Below are 22525 nucleotides of genomic sequence, written 5' to 3' on the forward strand. Positions count from 1 at the left end.
TGATGAGCATTCCTCAACTTTATCAGTATTTATTGCCACCTTTCCAACTTCTTTGTCACGTGTTGCTCGCATCAAATTCTAAAGTTAATGATTATTTGCACACAAAAAAATGTTTATCAGTTTGAACCTTAAATATGTTGTCTTTGTAGCATATTCAACTGAATAGGGGGTGAAAATCATTTGCAAATCATTGTATTCCGTTTATATTTACATCTAACACAATTTCCCAACTCATATGGAACCGGGGTTTGTAAAAAAACATAATATTTGTGTATTTTGGTCATTTTAAGCATTTTTTTGGTGTGCAATGCAACATCGCTACAGCGCTACATCGGGACTAGGGGGTGTTAGGCCCCGTCAGAAATCTGTGTAGCCCCAGTTAAGCCCCTCAAGCATTTTATATTATATCTTTAAATACTTTTATTTAATTAGGTTAAAAAACAAAAGTAGTCATTCTGTTCTAATGTAATCCCCGCTTTCGTGTGTGTTAAGGGTAGGCTAGCAGTGGAAAGATTCCAACATCATCACAAGTTACAAGAATAAAGGTGACAAACTTGATTGCGGCAACCGCAAGGGGTTTGTGGTCGTCGCTTCTGCTGGAAAGGCGCTCTCAAAAATCATGCTGCTGCGGCTGATGAATAACATTACAAAAGTTTTGCTCCCTGAAACCCAGTGCGGTTTTAGGAAGAACAGGAGTGGACACGATTTTTTACGGCAAGGCAACTTCAGGAAAAGTGCAGGGAACAACATCAAAACCTCTTCCTGGCCTTCATCAACATTTCCAAAGCCTTTGACACAATAGATAGGGAGCTCCTGTGGCGTGTGTTGGACAGGTTTGGCTGTCCAGACAAATTTTTAACATACTCCGACGATTTCATGACGGCATGATGGCCCGAGTGATCATTGGCGGGCAGTAGTCAATACTATTCCTTTTCCACACAAGAGTGCGACAGGGGTACATACTTGCACCTGCACTCAACATCTTCCTCCTCTGCATTACCCTGCTTCTCCACAAGGAGCTAGAGAACAACAGTGGCGTGGTGGATTTGAGACTGCATGGCAACCTCTTCAATATCAATAGGCTGCAGGCTACCACCAAGCTGTCTAAGGTGCAGGTACTTGACATGCTGTACGCAGATGACTGGGCCTTTTGAAGCCCACTCCCCTGACAACCTGCAGACCTTCATTGCTGCTGCTGTACAGGCCTACAGCAGTATGGGGTTGTCAGTCTACATCAATTAGACAGAAGTGGTCTGCCAGTGGAGTTCCAGCACTCATCCTACCCGGCCCATCTTCACCATCAACAGCAAACTATTGGCAATAACCCCCTCTTTTAAGTATATTTAAGTATCTTGGCAGCTAAAGACCTGAATGAGGAAATGTAACATCAGGCATGAGGACCTTAAGGTTATCGCTGCTGGTTGTGCCCTCTGGAGGCAGTACTGATATGTGGGGACTCACCAGCTGGAAAAGAAGCAAACTGCCAGACAGGAACAGCGCTGTATTAGGAGAAACACACCCAGAGATGCCAAGACCAACACTAAAACAACCTACACATGTCCAACATGCAATATAATTTGCGGCTCCAGGATCAGACTCTAGAGCAGGGGTAGGGAACCTATGGCTTTCGAGCCAGATGTGGCTCTTTTGATGAATGCATCTGGCTCTCAGATAAATCTTAACTGACATTGCTTAACACGATAAGTAATAAATAATTCCGCTGGTAATCACATTGTTAAAAATAACGTTCAAAATATAAAACATTCTCATGCATTTTTTAATCCGTCCATCCGTTTTCTATCGCACCTTTTCAAGAAGTCGCATTAATGATAAGAAGTCTTTTATTTATAATTGGTTAGCTTCAGAATAACAATGTTATTAAAAAGAGTAAAAGACGTATTATACTCTAAAAATGTTGTTCTTGCTGTACTTAAAAATGCACGCATTTACCGTAATGTCCGGACTATAAGCCGCACCAGCTAAATTTAGGGGAAAATACAGATTGCTCCATATATAAGCCGCACCCGACTATAAGCCGCAGGGTTTTGATGTGTAATTACCATAGTATATAGGGGTTCATGCTACCACGGAGGGGATTGTCGGGACAGAGATGACTGTTTGGGAACGCAAAGCGTCCCATTTATTAACAATAAATCTTTCAATCATTCAATCAAACTTTCACATCTTTGACATGGCGAACAGCATTCATGCAGAGTACAAATAATACAACGGTGCAAAGTAATACAAAGTGCTCGCCTGTACGTTATTCAAAATAACCAGCCTACCGGTATATGAAAAGTCAGTCTTTAATCATTGTGTCATCGTCTTCCTCCTGTGTACTAAAACCACCGAAATCCTCTTCGTCGGTGTCGGAGAAGAACAGGCCGTATATAAGCCGCACCGTTGTATAAGCCGCAGGGACCAGAACGAGGGGAAAAAGTAGCGGCTTATAGTCCGGAAATTACGGTAGTTGTATTCATTGTTAAAAAAATATTATATGGCTCTCACGGAAATAAATGTTTAAATATTTGGCTTTCATGGCTCTCTCAGCCAAAAAGGTTCCCGACCCCTGCTCTAGAGCCATAAGAGAGTCCACAATTAAAGTCATAAGTGGACGTCATCATCGGATTTGATGGACAACCAAGAGAGAGAGGCGAGCCTATCTAGCTAGCTAGCGTACAGTCCATTGCAGCTAAGGTTGACAACCGTCCCCTAAAAAACTTAATCGTCCTGTATTTAAAATGGAAACAAAAGTATGCGTTTCATACAGAGCTTTCCAGGAGCGCACTTTGTCCCGTATTTTTATGACTGAGAATTAAAAACCAGTCTGTAAAATATAAATACATTCCTCAAACGACAACACAACCGTTTGCTGCGGGCTTAGCCAATCGATGGCAGCGTGTGAGATCGCTCACATATCAAATTCATTGCAGTCTGACTTTTCTGCCATTCGCTTTGTCTTGGCTGTCACTTTGCCTGGTGCCAGCTAACTAGTTATCAGCCCATTGTCTGGTAATTAAATTCAACTTTTTACCGCAGTGACATTTTTTTCTTGAAAGCTACATATGTGACTTATATCCGCGAGGTACGCGCTAGAACACTCTGTCATTTAGTAACTCTGTTCTCTTGTTGTCATAATAATAATGTCTTGCCCTAAAAACACTAGTTGTGTATCTAAGTTGTTAAACATAAACACAGTGTTTCCAGCTTTATGATCGTGACACTACACTTTAAAAATGTGTACTGGGGTCTTCAAAAAGATAATACAGTAACTATTTATTAATTTGATTTTATAAGTGTTCAGCTCAGACAATATGCTTCTATTTAATGACACATTACCACAATATGTCATAAAGACCATGACCACAGACAATGATCTGCTTCATAAATAAAGCACAATTGAAATAAAGTTAAATTCAACAAACAAGAAGCGTACAGTTGCCTCCTTTCGGCCTTCATGGTTAGTGTAAAACTCCTCCTGGCGTTTAATCCGTTGCACTGTGACACAAGATACAAGAGTTCTTGCAATGTCCGAAAGCAAGAAAAGCACTGCCTCCACTGCGGACACTCCACTGGACGGCAAAATCAAACTGCTCGGGGGACCAAACGTTGCCATTCTTTCGTCACTGTTGACGTGTAGTCCTTAACTCTGACATGTGTCATGTTAATGAGGAAGCCGAGCTTGCTTCATACATTAATTCTTTATTTCAGTTTCCAGTTCAACACACATGAGCTAACTTGGCTAACATTAGCAACTCTAGTGACTCAGCACCTCACGTGGCCTACGGTGGCCTAGGTTGGACAACGAAGGCAATTCTCTCTGACATTCTCACAGTAAATGAATGAGTTCCTTCAGCTGCCTGACACTTTATACATAACTTGCTATCTACTGTACCCATTTTAAACAACTGTGAGGGTGTAAAACAGGTGTCTCAAACTCGCTGCCCCTGAGACGATATTTTGTGGTCCCCCACCTTAATATGAAAATGTAATGTTAGCGCGGCCTGCAAGTTTTAAATGAATGGCACTTTACAGTGTTATGTGCAAAGCTGAACAAACCTACCAATCACGTTAGGGCATATGGCTCTTGTGGGCGAGACATTGACCGGGCTACAGCAGCTTTGCCATGGAAAGTTTTTTTCCGTGCCTGGCTGGCTGGCTGGCTTCTTTCTATTGGGCACACGCAGACATTCATTCCAGCTTGTCGGCTTGTCGTGTAAAATGCACATGTTATTCTATTTCTGTGATCAAGGCGCCAGCTTACTTTAAGTAGTTATTCGGGCCTTTGCGCTTTTAATAACAATATCAGTAACACTTGGTTAATATGCAGTTTACGGCGTGTAAATTGTTGGCAGTTTTTGGACTTTTTTTTTTCCAGAGGGCTTTATAGACTGAATAGATGACTCCCATTAGCAACATTGGTAGATGTCTAGTCTGAGACGTTTTTTTTACAATAATACACAAAAAAGAGAAACACATATGTGTTCTTGTATCACATAGAGATTGAGAATAATAGGCAAAATAACCCCGTAAGGGACAAGTGGTAGAAAATGGATGAATGGATGGGGAGAAAAAAAAGTGCAATTCCCCTTTAAGGTCTAAAATACCCAGAGCTACTGGTAGAAGTAGGTAACAAATTTAGTCACATGGTTAAAATGTGAATTTCATGCAGCTCATTCTCACCCAGACTCTACCTGCAGCGTACCCCAGGTTAATTAAGTTTGAGATCACTGCCCTAGACAGTAGGTGCAATGTGATGTTGCCCCTTAGGGACTGTGTTAAGTATGGACATGACTTCAGAAGAACTCGATTGAGCAATAATTTGAGCAATCCTAATTTTCTTGTCTTTTTTTATTTCAGCTTTAAGTTTGGAAGAAAAATCAACTATGTGAGCTATCTGAGTGAGCTGGATGATGTGGTCAAGTGTGAGCAGCTAATCATTCCAGTCCGTGTCAAAGAGTAGGAAGCACTCATTCGTTCGTGCATGCAGTGGAATAAGTTCTGCAACCATTATTCATCTTAATACCAAGCTGTTATGTGTGTGCAGGTACGACAACAAGTTGAGGGCATCCTTGAAGTCACCTTCCCAGCTTCCCCTGTCCCCTCCTCGTAGCCCACCTCTCCCCAACCAGATCTTTGGGGTCTCCCTTGAATTGCAAGTCACCTTTTACCTGTTTTACTAGATCAAAAAATCTCAAATCTCAGTTCTCAAATGTAGAGGCATCTTTGTTTTTGAAAATATTTCCACTTGTATGGTAACGAGTATGTGTCTCAGGTTAAGAAAGAGGAGTGCAGATGGGGAACTGGTTCCTGTGGTGATGAGAGACACGATAAGCTTTCTAACAGAGCAAGGTGCCTGAAACATGAACAAAAATGTAGCATCTTTATGCGTTTGTTTGTTGCTGTCCTAACTCTTGTCATTGCCAGGATTGGAGATTGAGGGGATTTTCCGACGTTCAGCCAACGTGACTTTGGTGAAGGACGTCCAGCTCAGATATAACTCGGGTGGGAAGTTTACACTGCAAAACATGGAAACTAAGCAAGATTGCACATTTGAAACCAACTGAAAAATGCAATTATTAGTTAGATTTATTATACACATTTCTGAACCCCTGAAAGGAAAAACTGAAAACGAGAAAAGCACTCGGAGAGCGCAGACCTACGCCAGGCCCTTTCTCCCAATAGTAAAATAAAGTCCTGAGTTCAGATCAGCCACAAAATGTAATCACTTGTTTTTTTATCCCATGTACATTTTCTGAAAGATAAATGAAAATCTCCTAATACCTATTTGAGCCATTTATCGCGGAATGAAAATCGTAGTGAAGCGTTTGTCAGTCAGCCACTGTGTAATGTCAGTGTACAATCATCTAAAGTTTTCCATCAGGCTGTGTTAGGCTTACCACATAAATATACAGTAGACGTGGATGAAGTAATTATTTTCAACTAATCGTGGCATGGCATGCACACAATAACAGTGATGTGCCACCTACAGTTAGATATGCTAAGAAAAAAGTAAAACATTTTTGTGATGTTCGAATTAAAGATAAATATTTCAGTGTTCAGGATAAGTAGGGGTTGAACAGTTCACAAAATCAACGGTTCGGATCTTACCACTGGTTGTGGTCACAGTTTTTTGTTCAGTTCTCTCTAAGGCTGTGAATCTTAATTTGTCCAAAGATAATCGTCTTTGTTGTCTGCCATGTTTAGAAAACACACTCACTTTTGATTCAGGGAGTAGGAACAAATTTGTTGCAGAAAGTCAGACGTCAGCTGCTATGGAAACGGAAATAAATGGCACCGAATAATTAGTTCCGGCTGTGCATAAAATGACCAAAATACGGTAAATATTGTACATGTTACATATTGTTATGATCGTGTCTGTTAATACATTATATATAGATTTGCAATATGTATATAAAACGTTGATGGAGGGCTTTGAGGTTATTTTAGAGGGCTTTGAAGCCTACAACTGCCCATTAGCTGCATCTTGCAAGCGTGTTTTATCATCTTTAAAATCCTTTAAAAAAAAAGACGTGTGTTCTTGTCTCTCATGATGATTGTGAACGATAGGCAAAATTCCACAAAAAAAGTGCAGTTCCCCTTTAAAGTGGTGTCGTTTTTTTGTCATGTACAGTTCAATTATTGCTACTCTTGGTGGTAATATGGCACTTTAGAGAAAAATGGTTAAAGAAATGCATTCTATTAATAACACTTTGGCTTTTATTATCAATTGATATTGATTGGTAGAGTTGTAAATGATGAATGTCCAAAGCTAACTAGTGAACAATGTTTACCCGGTATGTTGATTTTCTTATGGTCCCGGATGAAATACCTCTCAGGCTGGATATGGCTGCAGTTTTACAAATAAATCTCCCTTTGTGGTGCCTGGGTTGCAGGAGCGGCAGTAAATTTCCAAGAGATGGAAGATGTCCACTTGGCTGCAGTGATCCTGAAAACGTTCCTGAGGGAACTTCCAGAGCCACTGCTGACTTACCAACTTTACAACGACATCGTCAACTTCACCTGTGGGTTTGCCGTGCAAAACCGTATTAAAAATGCTACCATGTCTGCAACACTATCATTCACTATCTGTGTCTGTTTTGGTCAAGCTGTGCCCACAGAGAGTCAGGTGACAGTCATGAAGACGCTGGTGGAGTCGCTGCCAGAGGAGAACTATGCTTCACTCAGATACTTAATCACATTTTTGGCACAGGTACGTTTTCCACTTTATCCCTCATCAGGGGTCTATCTAAAACAGGGTGTGGAATTCTGATTAAAAGACAAAAGTACGCCACAAAGCCCAAGTTTGGGTACGTAGAAAATCGACAATGAAGAAGCATAATTTAAGGGGAGGGAGTTGGAGGCCGAAAAACATCTTGTTTGGAGGGCACAGCAGAAGCATGACAAATATTTATTTAATATAAATATAAATATAAATTAAGTGTCTTAATTTTATTAAGACACTTACACATAATCAAAAGAAAACATAACAATTAAAGTACATACAGAATAATAATGATAATAAAACAAACAGTAATTAAATGGGCAAAAAAAAAGAACATTTTATTATGACATGCTTTGTCTAGTATTAAAAGCAGTTTTGAAGAGGTGGGTTTTTAGGTCTTTTGAACATTGTGCGGTAATGACATGAGCGGATGAAAAAGGGAAGAGAGATTACATTTTTAGCTGAAATGTTTTTAAAGTACCAGTATGATGGAAAAACAAGTTGACTTTATATGCCTAATTGTGTTTCGTTGTATCCAATAAACTATAACCAATTGTATTTATAATCCGCAAAGTATGTGAAAATACCATCTAAGCATCACAAAATGCCACTATTTCAAACGGCCATTCAGAATATTCCGCTCCAAATATCTTTGGCAATTTTTGTAGATTCGTGGTCAGAATACGGCGTGCCGCGGTTGGGAGAGTGGCCGTGCCAGCAACATGAGGGTTCCTGGTTCAATCCCCAGCGTCTACCAACCCAGTCACGTCCGTTGTGTCCTTGAGCAAGACACATCACCCTTGCTCCTGATGGGTCGTGGTTAGCGCCTTGCATGTCAGCTCCCGCCATTTGTGTGTGAATGGGTGAATGTGGAAATAGTGTCAAAGCGCTTTGAGTACATTGAAGGTAGAAAAGCGCTATACAAGTATAACCCATTTATTTACCATTATGACGTCACAATGGGACTGCTTCGGCACTCGGACCATGTCATCAAATCAGCCATACAGTAAATATGCAAAAATGGGAAAGCGATGTGAGTGTGAATGTTGTCTATCAGTTGGCCCTGCGATGAGGTGGCGACTTTTCCAGGGTGTACCCCGCCTTTCGCCCGAATGCAGCTGAGATAGGCTCCAGCACCCCTGCAACCCCGAAAGGGACAAGCGGTAGAAAATTACATAGGGATTCACAATCCCTATGTAAGACACATGCTTGGCTTTTTAATGCATTCAAAATCGTAAATAATTAGCTAACAGTTGAGTCAACAGATCGAGGGTCCTCTATTGCGCCCATAAAACCTTCTTAAAAAACATCCAGAAACTGCCAACAATATTCCATGTCATGACCTGAATATTAATCAAATATGACTGATATGGTTGTTATATGCGCTAATACAGGTGGCCTATTTTAGCAGCACATTGATTGCTGTGAGCTAATGCTAGCTAACGCTGCTGTTGTTGACACACTAAGCCGGCGGCTGGTTCTGCTTCGTCTCAAATTTGATAAAGTTAGTTCCGGATTATATTTCATGCACGTTATATCACCTGGTAGACACAAGCAGACATTAGTTTTCTGGTTTTTTTTGTTAAATTCTTTATCTAAACTGGATTATGTAAGCGTCCCGTCGGTAGGCATCCCAGCGAGAGTAGAAATTGTACAGTAAGTGTTTGTTTTAATATGGTTAGTTTGTATGTTTAGCACCTAGCAATGCTGCTGATGCTACAGTGTTTCAATAAAACTGCCTCCATTTAACCCTCGGCTTCTAAAATTTATAGCTCATCCTTCTTGTGTTCGGGCTTAAAAATATAGGGTTCTGGATCATAATTTCTGCCAAAGTAATAGTTGTTGGCTCTCACAAAGTCTGCTTGTTGAGCATTGTTGTTGATGAGGAAGAGATCTGTGGTTCCTCCTGCTACGTCTCGGATCACGTGACTGGCTTACTTATTATCTCTCAAAATGGCTCTGGAATCTCAGAGAGTGATACTATTTTGATAATATCTATTTACTCGCAAACTTTGTAAGTCTTTTGGTGTCATCAGATATCTATGGTAAGAGTTTCAATATAGAGTCAACTTGTTTTTTTCCATTCTGGTACTTTTAAGATTTTATCTAATTAATGCAACACTTTCAATTAAAATGAAGGCTGAAATATGCTCTTGCATATTGTAGCTTGCATCCCCTTTGACGGCATCTTGATTTGTTAATAGCTCTTCCGCAGGTGAATAATCGTTTTCCGCCCGCGACCTAAAGTGTGCTTTGAATTTTGGTCCCAAGTGCAATTGAGTTTGACGCCCTTGATTGTGGACCACAAGGAAGCGTTTTAGATGTAGATTTTTTTTAAATTCCTTTCATAACAATGCTTTCCACAAATGTTTTTTTTAAGTCAATAAAGACATGGCGGTTAGTGCAAGGATCGATTAAACATTTAATAACAACACATAGAATAAGTAAATTCATGTAAAGATGATACAGTGTCTTAGCACTCGCATCTGACCAACAGGAAAATGCACAAATTGTATGAAAGAAAGCAACAGTGATTGAACACTTTCATGCAACTGTTGGTTGGTATGGATGTTGGTTACATGTACTGTATCGTGTACCCAATGTGCACTCTTAAAATAGTTACTGAGTGTATTGTTTGCTTGCTTGTTGTGTTGTTGCTCGTAATAATTTGCACAAAACGTTTACACGTAAATAAAAAATAGTTCTTAAACAATTTTGTTTATTTACAAAAACATAGCTCTCTGGTGTCCCACGGCCCCAACAGCACAGTAGCGTTGCAAATTTGCGTGTCCTTCACCAGGCCTCGTTTAAGGGTTGCACAGCCCACTATCACAAACGTCTTCTCCGGTTTTTGAGCAACATGGACATTAATAGTAAACTGTTGTTTCTAAATGATTAGTTTCAGCACCAAACCAACAAGAATCTGGATGTTTCAGTCATCATTGCACACTTGTATATAAGAAGGTAACTATTTGAGACAATTCCAAGTCATGTCCTTAAGAGCATAACTAGATCATGACGTTGTGCGTAGTAAAGACTAATGGAGGCCAATGTTTTTTTGTATTAATGAAGTATTTTTTTACTTTCATTACATGTAGGATCAAAGTTTATTTCAAACATATGACTTCAATTCACCATCCATCCATACATTTTCTACCGCTTGTCCCTTACGGGGTCGCGGGGGGTGCTGGAGCCTATCTCAGCTGCATTCGGGCGGAAAGCGGGGTTCACCCTGGACAAGTCCACGCCACTTTACATGTTTTACCATGTCAGATTGTGTTTTTATAGATCACATACTTGATCTATAAAAGTAGGTCTGCATGAAAGACACCATCTATTTTTGGCTGTTTTGTGCAACTGAAAGCTTCATAGTGGGGCTTGGCAATTGTATGACCGTGATCGATGATCGCGATTAATTTGAGATCGATCACAGTGATCAGCTCTTACCATAATTACCTCGATCAAACATGGCGGAAATACCGCAGTTGTGAACAGTAGGGAAGCAATGGTGCTCGGTATAATGCTGCGCGGGACAATCCGCCTTTATTGACCGTTGTCCTTTGTGTGTTTGTGTACGTGTCGTGTATGGATGTGTTTGTGTCTGTCCCTCCGTGTGTGTGTGCGACGATCCCTGTCCATCAGAAAGTCAGGCCTCTCACGACGTAATTAATGTTCAATCAGCGTTATACCTCTTCATTCTTACACAACTGAAAGTGCAGCCAAGAAGAACAAAATAAAGAAACATGGCCAACACTGGCATAGAAGTTGATACACAACATTTACAAACCCCAAAACCAGTGAAGTTGGCACGTTGTTTAAATCGTAAATAAAAACATGATTTGCAAATCCTTTTCAACCTATATTAAATTGAATAGACTGCAAAGACAAGATAATTAACGTTCGAACTGGAAAACTTTTTTTTTTTGTTGCAAATATTAGCTCATTTGGAATTTGATGCCGGCAACATGTTTCAAAAAAGCTGGCACAAGTGGCAAAAAAGACTGAGAAAGTTGAAGAATGCTCATCAAACACTTATTTAGTGGTGTCATGATTGGGTATAAAAGCAGCTTCCATGAAATGCTCAGTCATTCACAAACAAGGATGAGGTGAGAGTCACCACTTTTGTGAACAAATGTGTGAGCAAATTGTCGAACAGTTTAAGAACAACATTTCTCAACCAGCTATTGCAAATAATTAAGGGACTTCACCATTTAAGGTCTATAATATCATCAAAAGGTTCAGAGAATCTGGAGAAATCACTGCACGTAACATTAAATGCCCGTGACCTTGCATCAAAAACCGACATCAGTCTGTAAAGGATATCACCACATGGGTTCAGGAACACTTCAGAAAACCACTGTCAGTAACTGCAGTTTCTCGCTACATCTGTAAGTGCAAGTTAAAACTCTACTATGCAAAGCCAAAGCCATTTATCAACAACACCCAGAAACGCCGCCGGCTGCGCTCGGCCCGAGCTCATCTAAGATGGACTGATGCAAAGTGGAAAAGTGTTCTGTGGTCTGACAAGTCCACATTTCAAATTGTTTTTGGAAACTGTGGACGTCGTGTCCTCCGGAACAAAGAGGAAAAAAAACATCCGTATTGTTCTAGGTGCAAAGTTGAAAAGCCAGCATCTGTGATGGTATGGGGGTGTATTAGTGCCCAAGACATGGGTAACTTTCACATTTGTGAAGGCACCATTAACACTGACAGTTCCATACAGGTTTTGGAGCAACATATGTTGCCATCCAAGCAACTTTGTCACGCCCCTGCTTATTTCAGCAAGACAATGCCAAGCCAAGTGTTACAACAACGTGGCTTCATAGTAAAAGAGTGCGGGTAAGAAGACTGTTCTGTAGTCCAGAACTGTCTCCCATTGAAAATGTGTGGCGCAATATGAAACCTAAAATACCACAACAGACACCCCGGACTGTTGAACAACTTAAGCTGTACATTAAGCAAGAATGGGAAAGAATTCCACCTGAAAATCTTCAAAAATTGGTCTCCTCAGTTCCCAAACGTTTACTGAGTGTTGTTAAAAGGAAAGGCCATGTAACACAGTGGTAAAAATGTCCATGTGCCAACTTTTTTGCAATGTGTTGCTGCCATTAAATTCTAAGTTAATGATTATTTGCAAAAAATAATTACATTTCTCAGTTCGAACATTAAATATATTGTCTTTACAGTTTATTCAATTGAATATGGGTTAAAAAGGATTTGCAAATCATTGAGCTCACATTGTGGTGTGTGCAGTAATCCTGCCCTGAATACGGTCTTGCAAGCAGGCACAGAATGTCTTTGTATATTGGCCCTGACTAGGAGAATAAACACACCTACTAATTCAATCAGTAAAACAAGAAGTTTTATATCTAAATATATTTGAATCAGACTTTTTTTTAATGTGTTTGCTCTGATCCAACTCATCAGATATACCGTGTACTAAAAAACTCAGAACAACTGCAGACACTTTTTGTTCAAATCAATTTTTAGATTGTGGATAAAAGAATGTTGTTCCTGAAAGAATCCCTAAATGTGTTTAATGTGTGGGAACACATTATTTTAGAGTACCTCAAATTCAAACTGCACTTTAATGTACATTCATTAAATATAAAAATAGCATTTTTTAAAAACTCCAAAATCTGAGTCATTGCTTGCCCATTCAAAGAATTAAAGAATACCAGTATTAATTTACCATTTGAAAGTGTTCTTTAGTAAATGTTAACTTGAAAAATAAGTATTTTAGTATTCAGTGCATTACTGATATTTTCTTTACTGCAAAATAAAGTTTTAATGAAAGGAAAATAACAAAATAAGTTTGAGAGGGAAAAAAGTTGTCTTTAACCCCCAAAACGTACCTTAAACCTAAGTACTGACTGTTGCATGAGTTGCACCACCTTTAAACACAATCATATATATATAAACAAAATGAGAGTTGTCAACTTAGCATATATTACCTCGATCAAACATGGCGGAAATGTCTGTTACAAAATACTCCAGTAGTAAACAGTAGGTATGGTACTCTGTATAATCCTGAATGAGACAATCCGACTTTGATTTTTTTTTTAAATCCAAAAGAAATTATGATATTAATCGAGATCGAATGATATTAATAAATAAATTGTGATATTTTTTTTTGCCATATTGCCCAGCCCTACTTCATAGATGATAATAGATGAACCCCAGGTGTGTTATTCTCTCTTTCTCTGTCACGCTTTGACTCTAAATCTGTCTGACTCCGCGTGTTGCACAGGTGTCAGCTAACAGTGACGTGAATAAGATGACCAACAGCAACCTGGCAGTCGTGTTTGGGCCTAACCTCCTCTGGGGGCGGGACAACGGCATGTCACTCAGCGCCATAGGACCAATCAACAACTTCACCAGAAGCCTGTTGGACCAGCAGCACTTGGTATTTACTTAAATGTGTCCTGTCAGACTCTCTACTGAGGCAATTCTGCATTGACAGTGAGGCACAAAATGCACATTAAATATCCCTTGGATTATATCTTTTGTCACCCAGCTTTGTGGTTGGACTGTTAGGGTCGTTTGAAAGTGTATCCTGAGACCCTCTTCAACATGCAAATGGCGCATGTAAAAATTACAAGTTTTGACAACATAATTTAAAGACCACCAAATTTACCTTGAATTGTTGCAGTTTACCTAAAGAGAGTGTAGAGTTGTTAAATGAAAACAAACATCAGAAACATAGTTGTCCCATTTTTCTGTGTTTTACTGTTTTTAGTCACTGCAGTTTTTCTATCGTGCAAAAAAAAAAAACCCTGATTGAAAGGAATACACTTTAATAAGTGAAGTTTTGTGTGAAACGCCTAAGGTTCATTTCAATTCACAGCTCCAAATGTGGGCAATCTTTAGAAATGCTGTATTGAAAAAGGCAAAATAAGATTACAGTGGAGCCTGTTTAAGTTCACCAACATAAGTCCTGGTCCACTGTGCTCTTTTCACTAAAAAGTGCCCACTTGAGTCAATGTTGACGTGCATGGTTGATTTGAGACACATAAGGATCATTTCTATTAATAACGTCTCTATATACATCGACATGTTGTGCTATTGTTAACTTCATCATTTTCGCTGGCGTGTTTTTGCAAAGGTAGATTTGTAATTACGTGCAAATCAATAAAAAATTTGAAAAAGGAACTGCCACTTACATATAAAGTTTCAGCGTAGGACCGTAGGTCCTTTCTTTTGTCGTGCAGCAAATTGCACTGATTCTAATTTTGCAAGAATGAGGGAAAAGTATTCTGCCATCGATCCAAAAATCTATTATCTTTGTGTCTCTGGCAAAAATCCTAATTGTGTTAGCAAAAGCCATTTTCGGTAATGTCAACAACAGTTTATGTCAACGTAAGTCAGCCAATCGGAGGGATGTCGACTTAAACAGTTTCCACTGTGCTTTGGGACGCTATAGTACCATATCGTAATAGTTTATGCATGCATGTGTTTTCCCAACATGACCCTTACCAAATATGTCTTTTTAGAGTTGGATTGTGTGATTGCTGTGTGGGTTTATTTTGTACTTGCCTTGATGTTGTTCACGGTGTGCCATTAACGGAGGTACAGTAGTCCAAATATAGTGGTGTCCTCTGGTCCGTCAGGGATAAAAAGGTTGTTTCAAATTACTCTTTGCCTTTTACTTTCGCTGCAAAATCTCATTTGAAAAAATGCTGCCTTTTAACAGGCTTGACCTTGTCAAAAGGTATCAAGAGCTTTTATCTGCATCTTTTGGTTTTAAATGCTGTTAATCGTAATTTTAGGGAAACCGTTTCTGCCTGAATTCCATCCTCTTACAACAACTTGCACGATTAAAGTTCGGTAAAGGTAATGACTAAACAAAGTTAGAAAGAAGTCCATTATGTTTACACTTCCACACTTCAGCATGACCGAACAAGAGCAGGAAGAAGCACACCTTATTTAATCCAATACCAAATTTGTATTTTACCAAAAACAATCCTGCGTAATAGCGTCCATGTGCCCCTAAAAAGATGCACATATCAGAGGTGTGGTGCCATTGGAAGAAGTTACTAATACATCAAATAGCTTGATAAGTTACTATAAAATTCTGTGGTGTATAGTTTGAACATGTTGTGTTAATCTTGGAAACACCCTGGAATTTATTGTGTTTTACATTAGAATGGAGTAAATGTTAAATATTACAGTGCTATATATAATTCCTAAAAGGGCGGGAGCGTAACTATATATTGTGTATATACCTCAATCCTGCCTGATGCTGTAGGAGGAGCTTGTAACTTCAAGTTGTTGTTATAGTTACGTCCATGCAGTTGGTGTGTGATTTAATTGATTTAAAAGAAACACTCAAAATATACCTAGGGCTACCTTGTAAAAAAAAATCCAACAATTCCTGTCAGTGGAAAAGAGAAGTGCCATTCTTGACGTTTTCTCACTTGCTGACTAATCACGTCTTTGTATGATCTATTGATCTCTGTACTGTAATTTGTTGTCCTGGTGACAGTGAAGTATGTTTTCTCTCTGGGAGAAATGTTTTCTTTTCAGGCTGATTTCTTGACACGTAGTGGTCTTATTTCCCAAATTTAATTTTTCATCCTTGGGGTATTCTGTCTTGTATATGTATGATGATCAAATAATGTAATATAATTGTGGCCAAATAAAGAATCTTAAATACTTTGTTTTTTTTTGTGAGTTTTTTCAAAGTTTGTTGCTGACATTTAAATATGGAAGAGTATATTTAACAGTGGTGTGCCGTCAGGGCCAGCAAGGCCTTCTCTGCTGGCCTAACATAAATCATGATCATTAATGAATAAAAGTTAATTGTATTTTTAATTGACTTTACATAAATATATAAAAGTATTCATCATATTCTCTTTGTCATGTTAGGCTCTTTTAAGTTAGAGCTTTTTGTTAGGATTTGATCAAGGAGGTGACCCCAGGATGCAGAGACAGGAGGCAAGGTTAAATTATAAAATGTTAAACAATTTAATGAGTCCAAAAAGTGCAACAAAAAGCGATGGGGCAGAAGTGCACACCATGAATAAGCAAACAAAAGCAGGTCTCTCAGTGGTCGGCAGGGGAAAAGGCCAGGGCGCACTGAGCTCAACAAAAGGTCCAACACAAAATCCTCTTTACCTCAGGGAGGCTAGGAAGCAAACACAAAGAGGTGAGGAATTTCAGGAATAAGGAGAGACAACATACCAGGCAGGACAAAGTGAATCAGGCACATGCACGTGAGAGGTGCAGGAGACAATAATCGGCAGGGACAAGCTGTCGGTGACGAGCTTAAATAGTACTGGGTAGAGACTTGTTGCAGGTGTGTCTCGCTGGGGACCAATTGACTGAGGAAAAAAACAGACACCAAAAAAAGAGAAGGCAGGGAAATGACAAAATGCAACACTTTTATCCAATCAGAATTCAGCTAGCTTGTTGCCAGCGCTGTATGAATTCTGCCGGAGGCCTTCTGACCATACTTGCCAACCTTGAGACCTCCAATATCGGGAGGTGGGGGGGGGGGGTTATTTACCGCTAGAATTCACCAACTCAAGTATTTCATATATATTTCATATATATATATATATATATGTATGAAATACTTGACTTTCAGTGAATTCTAGCTATATATATATAATTATTTTATTTACATAAAAGAAATACTTGAATTATCTATCCATTAGATGGCAGTATTGTCCTGTTTAACTTCTCTGTTCATGACTGAGAAATCATTTCGGCCACCGTGTTCAATGGAGAAGTCTGTGCTACATATTTACAGGCAACATACACCTTCCCCTTCCAACTGTCCTGGATGAACTGAAATTCTTGTTTCCATTCGTTTTGGAACTTGCAAGCGTATTTATATTGTGGGAAAGCGGACGTGAGAACAGGCTGTCCCCACTCAGTCTCGGGTCCGCATTGAGCTGGAGGGGGCGTGGCCTCCAGCTCCGGCTGAATACCGGGAGTTTGTCGGGAGAAAATCTCTGCCGGGAGGTTGTCGGGAGAGGCGCTGAATAACGGGATTCTCCCGCTAAAAACGGGAGGGTTGGCAAGTATGCTTCTGACCCAACATTAGCGGCGGCTGTGCAGTTTAACGAACGGAGGACAGACAGTTGCGATAGCCGATCAGATCACAAGTTGTGATTTACGAAAGCAGAAAGTGGCAACGGAGCCATACCCGGCCAGCGGAGAAATCAGTGGCACTCACTTTTTTAACCAACAAAGTAGCAGAGCAAAATGTTGATTAGGTGGCAGATATAACGGATTGCCTGTCACTTCCATTCAAATCAACCAACTATGAGCTGTATTGAGTTAAAATATATTTTTTCACATTCAATGTTTTTTACAATTATTTTGGTTTTGACAGTACCACATCCGATGCGGGTTTATTGATTTTTAAATGCGCCAAAAAATAGCCCTTTTTGTACACTAGTGACAAATTGAGTAGATTCAATGCGGCGTGGCGAAGTTGGTAGAGTGGCCGGGCCAGCAATCGGAAGGTTGCTGGTTACTGGGGTTCAATCCCCACCTTCTACCATTCTAGTCACGTCCGTTGTGTCCTTGGGCAAGACACTTCACCCTTGCTCCTGATGGCTGCTGGTTAGCGCCTTGCGCTGCTCCCGCCATCAGTGTGTGAATGTGTGTGTGAATGGGTGAATGTGGAAATACTGTCAAAGCGCTTTGAGTACCTTGAAGGTAGAAAAGCGCTATACAAGTATAACCCATTTATCATTTATCATAATGCACAGTAGTGCGCAAGTGTGTTTCTTTATAGTATTTTACAAGCCGTGGTCATGTGGCGACATAAATTATGGTATTTTGAGAGGTATTTGATGAAGTTGCACTAAGTAGTACATCACTGAAGGCCTAGATGGGAAACACAAGGGCCGCCACTGATATTTACAAATTTTCAACTGCTGCGTACACACACAAAAATTTCCACATTTCAGAAAGTTGTAACCCTTGAATAACATTTCACGTGACGTAGCATTTTGTAAATGCACGCTACAACAACATATTTTCCTGGCTGGATGTGAGTAGTAAACAGTGACGGGACTAATGAATAATGACATTGTAAATAATAGTGAAGAGTCATGACAAACATGGCGGCTCACGGCAAGAAACATTGTGTGCGTGCTTGTGTGTAAGGAGGAGCGCTGACTGTTTAACGTTTGTTTTTGTTTTAATTTATGAAATTCTTTTGTAGCACCCCTACTGTAGGATAGCAGGTTAGTACAACAATTAAGATTACTAGGTTCTTGGCTGTATAATTGAGAGACTCGCAATGAGACGTTACGTACTTAGTGGACCACAGAACAACTGCTGGCAAATTTATTGCACAATAATAAACAATAACACATGAACAGTGTGCTTTTTAAATTGTAAATACCCCCCAAAAATAAATAAAAATAGAGCTCTGTTGCAAAAATTCAAAAGTAGCAAAATAGAAGAAATGTCCTTTTTAAATTGTCCTTTCAAAAAGTAAATTCTACCCGGGTAGTAATGAATTGAACACTGTCTATATTCCTTGGTTGGGAATCCTTAGTTCTATTGTAATCCGTTATTCCATACTGATTCGGTTCGATACTTGCGACTCTGATGGTGGATCAGTTCAGTTATAGGTCACTGCAGAGTGTGGAGACCGATGCAGCTGGCCACACCACATCCAAATGCTCCCTCTCCGCAGACTCTCACTCACTGGGACTGGCTCGCCATCATAACTCAAGTCCAGTTTGGAACCGGAATTCAGGATCATACAAAAAAACAATCTGCACATAGCAGTACAGAATGTAATCAGTTAGAATACTCTTTTTACTCTTAGTTCTCTTCCATATGGTACCATATTAACTTCAATTTTAAATCAATAAACACAGTTACTAATTTTAACCATTTAGTCATGGACATATGAATACTGGTCGGTTCACACTGTACTCCATATAAGTCTGTAAGACTTTAACAGCAGCATCAAATCATGAAAACTATAGTAGCTTCACCTCTTACTTAAGACTTCAATGAATGAAATGAGTTACATCCATTTAAGGATTTTACCTTTTTATCTTTAAATTATGAACTGTGAATTATCACTTTTTAAACCATCACAAAATAAAATAAATGATTATTTAAATGAAATCACATTTTGGTCATCATGTATTATAATGGTTATCATTTTAACTGTATCAATTTAATAAATGAAATGTATCAACAGTTCCCCTTTAAGCAGCATGACGAGGGTGCTTTTAGCAGCATGGGAATGAATGCAGCTCCTCTGCTCACTGCTAAGGCTGAACACAGTAACATTAAATAAACCTCTCCTTTACACAAAACGAAAATACAATAAAGTTATCCAACTGCAACATGCTAACATGTCACAAGGCATTCTCTCAAGACATCATATTACTCCAATTGGTTTTGTACATTTTAACTCTGCGTCTGTTATCAAACTCCTCTCTTTTGCGCTAACAGGATGGCTAGGCTAACAGGCTTGCTAGTAGGCCTCACTCACAAAGTAACACTTACTGAAGTTCTCAGCAGCACAAAACACAGCAATCCAGCTCCCACTGGAACCAGGCTATCTTATGCTGATTTTCCAACACTCGGTTTGAGAAGTGACAAGTATTTTAACTTATAAACCTTGTCTTTGTAACACAACGATATGACTCGTGCTTTCACTCTTTGACGTTCAGTGAAGGAATGTCTGGAATGAGAAAGGTGCATGCGACCTCTACTGGCCAACATGTGAATAACGTGTATCATGTATAACATGTATCATTAATTTAACCCTGTAGTGACCACATGACTTTGACACATCAAGTTTAACATTTTTTTAAGTGACCAAAGTGACTTTGGCACACCATAGATTAGAAATGAATAATAGGAGAATATATTAGTGACACTATATTTCCATATGGGTTACACTTTGGTCAAAAGTTTTTTGTAATTCTGCTTGCTGTGTTCTCACTGATTATTGTGTTCAATAAAGCCTGTTGATGATCACCTAATTGTCCTTTATGTAGCACCTGATAGTCGCTGCAGAATGTACAGTATTTTCCATCAAATAGTCGCATCGTTCAATGATGGCCTAACAATCCAGTTAAAATTGTTATGTATTGAACGTGCGTTAGCCCCAGGATGTCTAAACGCAGTCGATATGCGCAGTCGCCTTCCATTATGCAATTGTCGTGCCCTTCTTCTCTCCCACTTAAGCAGACACAGCCACATGGCTGTGTCTGCTTAAGTATGTGATGTGATATGTATGTGATGCTTAATGTTTTGATAGTTAATACAGAGTAGTATTATGGTCCTTTTATACTCCTCTCAAAGGATGTGTCCAGGTGTCTCCAATCTGATAGTGTCCTATTAAATGTATTTTATAATTTCATTACATGTGGCGTACAAGTACACAGGGGCGAACGTACTCAAATTGATGAAAGAATGCGTGCAAAGTCAACAGGAAACGACCACATTTTAGGAGGATCCCTCTTATACAATGTTGGCCAAGCAGGAACTATTAGACTATAGGGAATTCCACTGTAAGCGGTGTGAAAAGTGTATCAGATTACTTACGATTTCAAATCGGTTAATATAGAAAGTAACAAATATTTTGTTCACAAAAAAAAATAAAACAATTAGAGCTGAGTTGATCATGTGGTATATTTCTTATCGGTCACTCTTCCAGGACAGAGTGACTGTGTGATGAGCCAAGAAGACGGCAATGAGGAATCGTCGAACAAAAAGCTTCATTTGTTTCAGCGAGCCTCAGTCTGTAACTGCAGCTTCCAGGAGAAAGAGTATGGGCCTGATTACTCTCCTGATGTCCTCTCGGACCACTGTCCTTAAATACCTTTTACACGAAGACCCTTACTCTTTGTAATTCTAGCCTTGGAGCCGGCCAGTCTGGACAAAGCCCAGTTTGTTGTTTGGCCAGTCAAGCTATTTCTTGACCTTATCCCTCTGCTCAGTTTGAGACGGGTGACCTTTGACCCCTGATCTCTACTCCTACCTGTGGGGGCTCCTACCAGACATTGCTAATGTGTTTATAATCACTCCTAAAATTCAAGCCTGCATTCCTTTAGGATTCCAATTGTCCTGGGGGCAAGGGCCACCACTCTCTGGGTGAGCTGTGATGGACATCTGCACCCGAAGCTATCTAAGGCATATTTCCCGACTAGAATAATCCCCTAAAAGATTCTGTGACCAAATACAAATGCCTGCTAGTTAACAATCGTATAAGAAAAATGTTCATGTCGCAATTCACCTCAATCACAACATGGTTGTTGTTGATGTTGTCGTCCTGAAAAAACAGGAGGTCATTCCTGGTGGCAAAACAACTTATTAATGAATGACCTTCTTGCAGAATGAGGTACTCTTCAGGATGTCAGGACAATGTTGTCAGCTGTGTATGTTACATGAAAACCCTTTCATTCCCAGGCTGTGAAAGAAGCAACCGTTAACACAAAAGAACCCTTAATCCTGGGGGGGCGGAAGTGTCTCCAGGAGGAGCAACCGCTGCTGTCATTGACTAGATACTGTTTTTCCCTTCTTGTGAAGAGTGCCAAGAGACGAAAACCACAACATGGACATCTTTGTCTACACTTGAATTATCCATCCATTTTCTACCGCTTGTCCCTTTTGGGGTCGCGGGGGGTGCTGGAGCCTATCTCAGCTGCATTCGGGCGGAAGGCAGGGTACACCCTGGACAAGTCGCCAACTCATCGCAGGGCCAACACAGATAGACAGACAACATTCACACTCACATTCACACACGACGGCCAATTTAGTGTTGCCAATCAACCTATCCTCAGGTGCATGTCTGTTTGTTTGTTTTTTAAAAAAGCTTAAGCTTTGCTTCTTCCTACTTAAGCTTTTTGCTTCTTCCTGCTCTGGGGACGGCGTGGCACGGTTGGGAGAGTGGCTGTGCCAGCAACCGGAGGGTTCCTGGTTCAATCCCCACCTTCTACTAACCTCGTCACGTCCGTTGTGTCCTTGGGCAAGACACTTCACCCTTGCTCCTGATGGGTCGTGGTTAGGGCCTTGTATGGCAGCCCCCGCCATGTGTGTGAATGTGTGTGTGAATGTGGAAATAGTGTCAAAGCTCTTTGAGAACCTTGAAGGTAGAAAAGCGCTATACAAGTATAACCCATTTATTTACTCCTTTTCGGACATGATGTAAAGTGAAATTATATGAAATTGTGTGATGTATTATGCTGTATGTGTGTTCATGTTTGAAATAAACTAAAGAAAGAAAGAAAAGTGCTGTACTTTGGGACTTCTTCTGGTCGCAACAACAACACAATAAGCTGAAAAACACACATTCGGTGATTATTT

The 22525-nt window shown here is 39.8% G+C and overlaps 1 protein-coding gene across 1 annotated transcript in view; it reads left to right on the forward strand.

Moving 5' to 3' along the window:
* arhgap1 (Rho GTPase activating protein 1) overlaps positions 1-15035 on the forward strand; it is a 50746-nt gene extending 35711 nt beyond the window's left edge. Inside the window, exons 7-13 of the mRNA XM_062054107.1 lie at positions 4861-4959; positions 5048-5155; positions 5276-5352; positions 5428-5505; positions 6897-7025; positions 7110-7213; positions 13476-15035. Of these exons, the coding sequence (XP_061910091.1) occupies positions 4861-4959; positions 5048-5155; positions 5276-5352; positions 5428-5505; positions 6897-7025; positions 7110-7213; positions 13476-13643 (763 nt within the window). The 3' untranslated portion in view covers positions 13644-15035. The remainder of the gene's footprint in view (positions 1-4860; positions 4960-5047; positions 5156-5275; positions 5353-5427; positions 5506-6896; positions 7026-7109; positions 7214-13475) is intronic.
* The last annotated feature ends 7490 nt before the right edge of the window (positions 15036-22525 follow it).

This window comes from Entelurus aequoreus, linkage group LG07 (genome assembly GCF_033978785.1).
Source record: "Entelurus aequoreus isolate RoL-2023_Sb linkage group LG07, RoL_Eaeq_v1.1, whole genome shotgun sequence".
In the NCBI taxonomy this organism is placed as follows: domain Eukaryota; kingdom Metazoa; phylum Chordata; class Actinopteri; order Syngnathiformes; family Syngnathidae; genus Entelurus; species Entelurus aequoreus.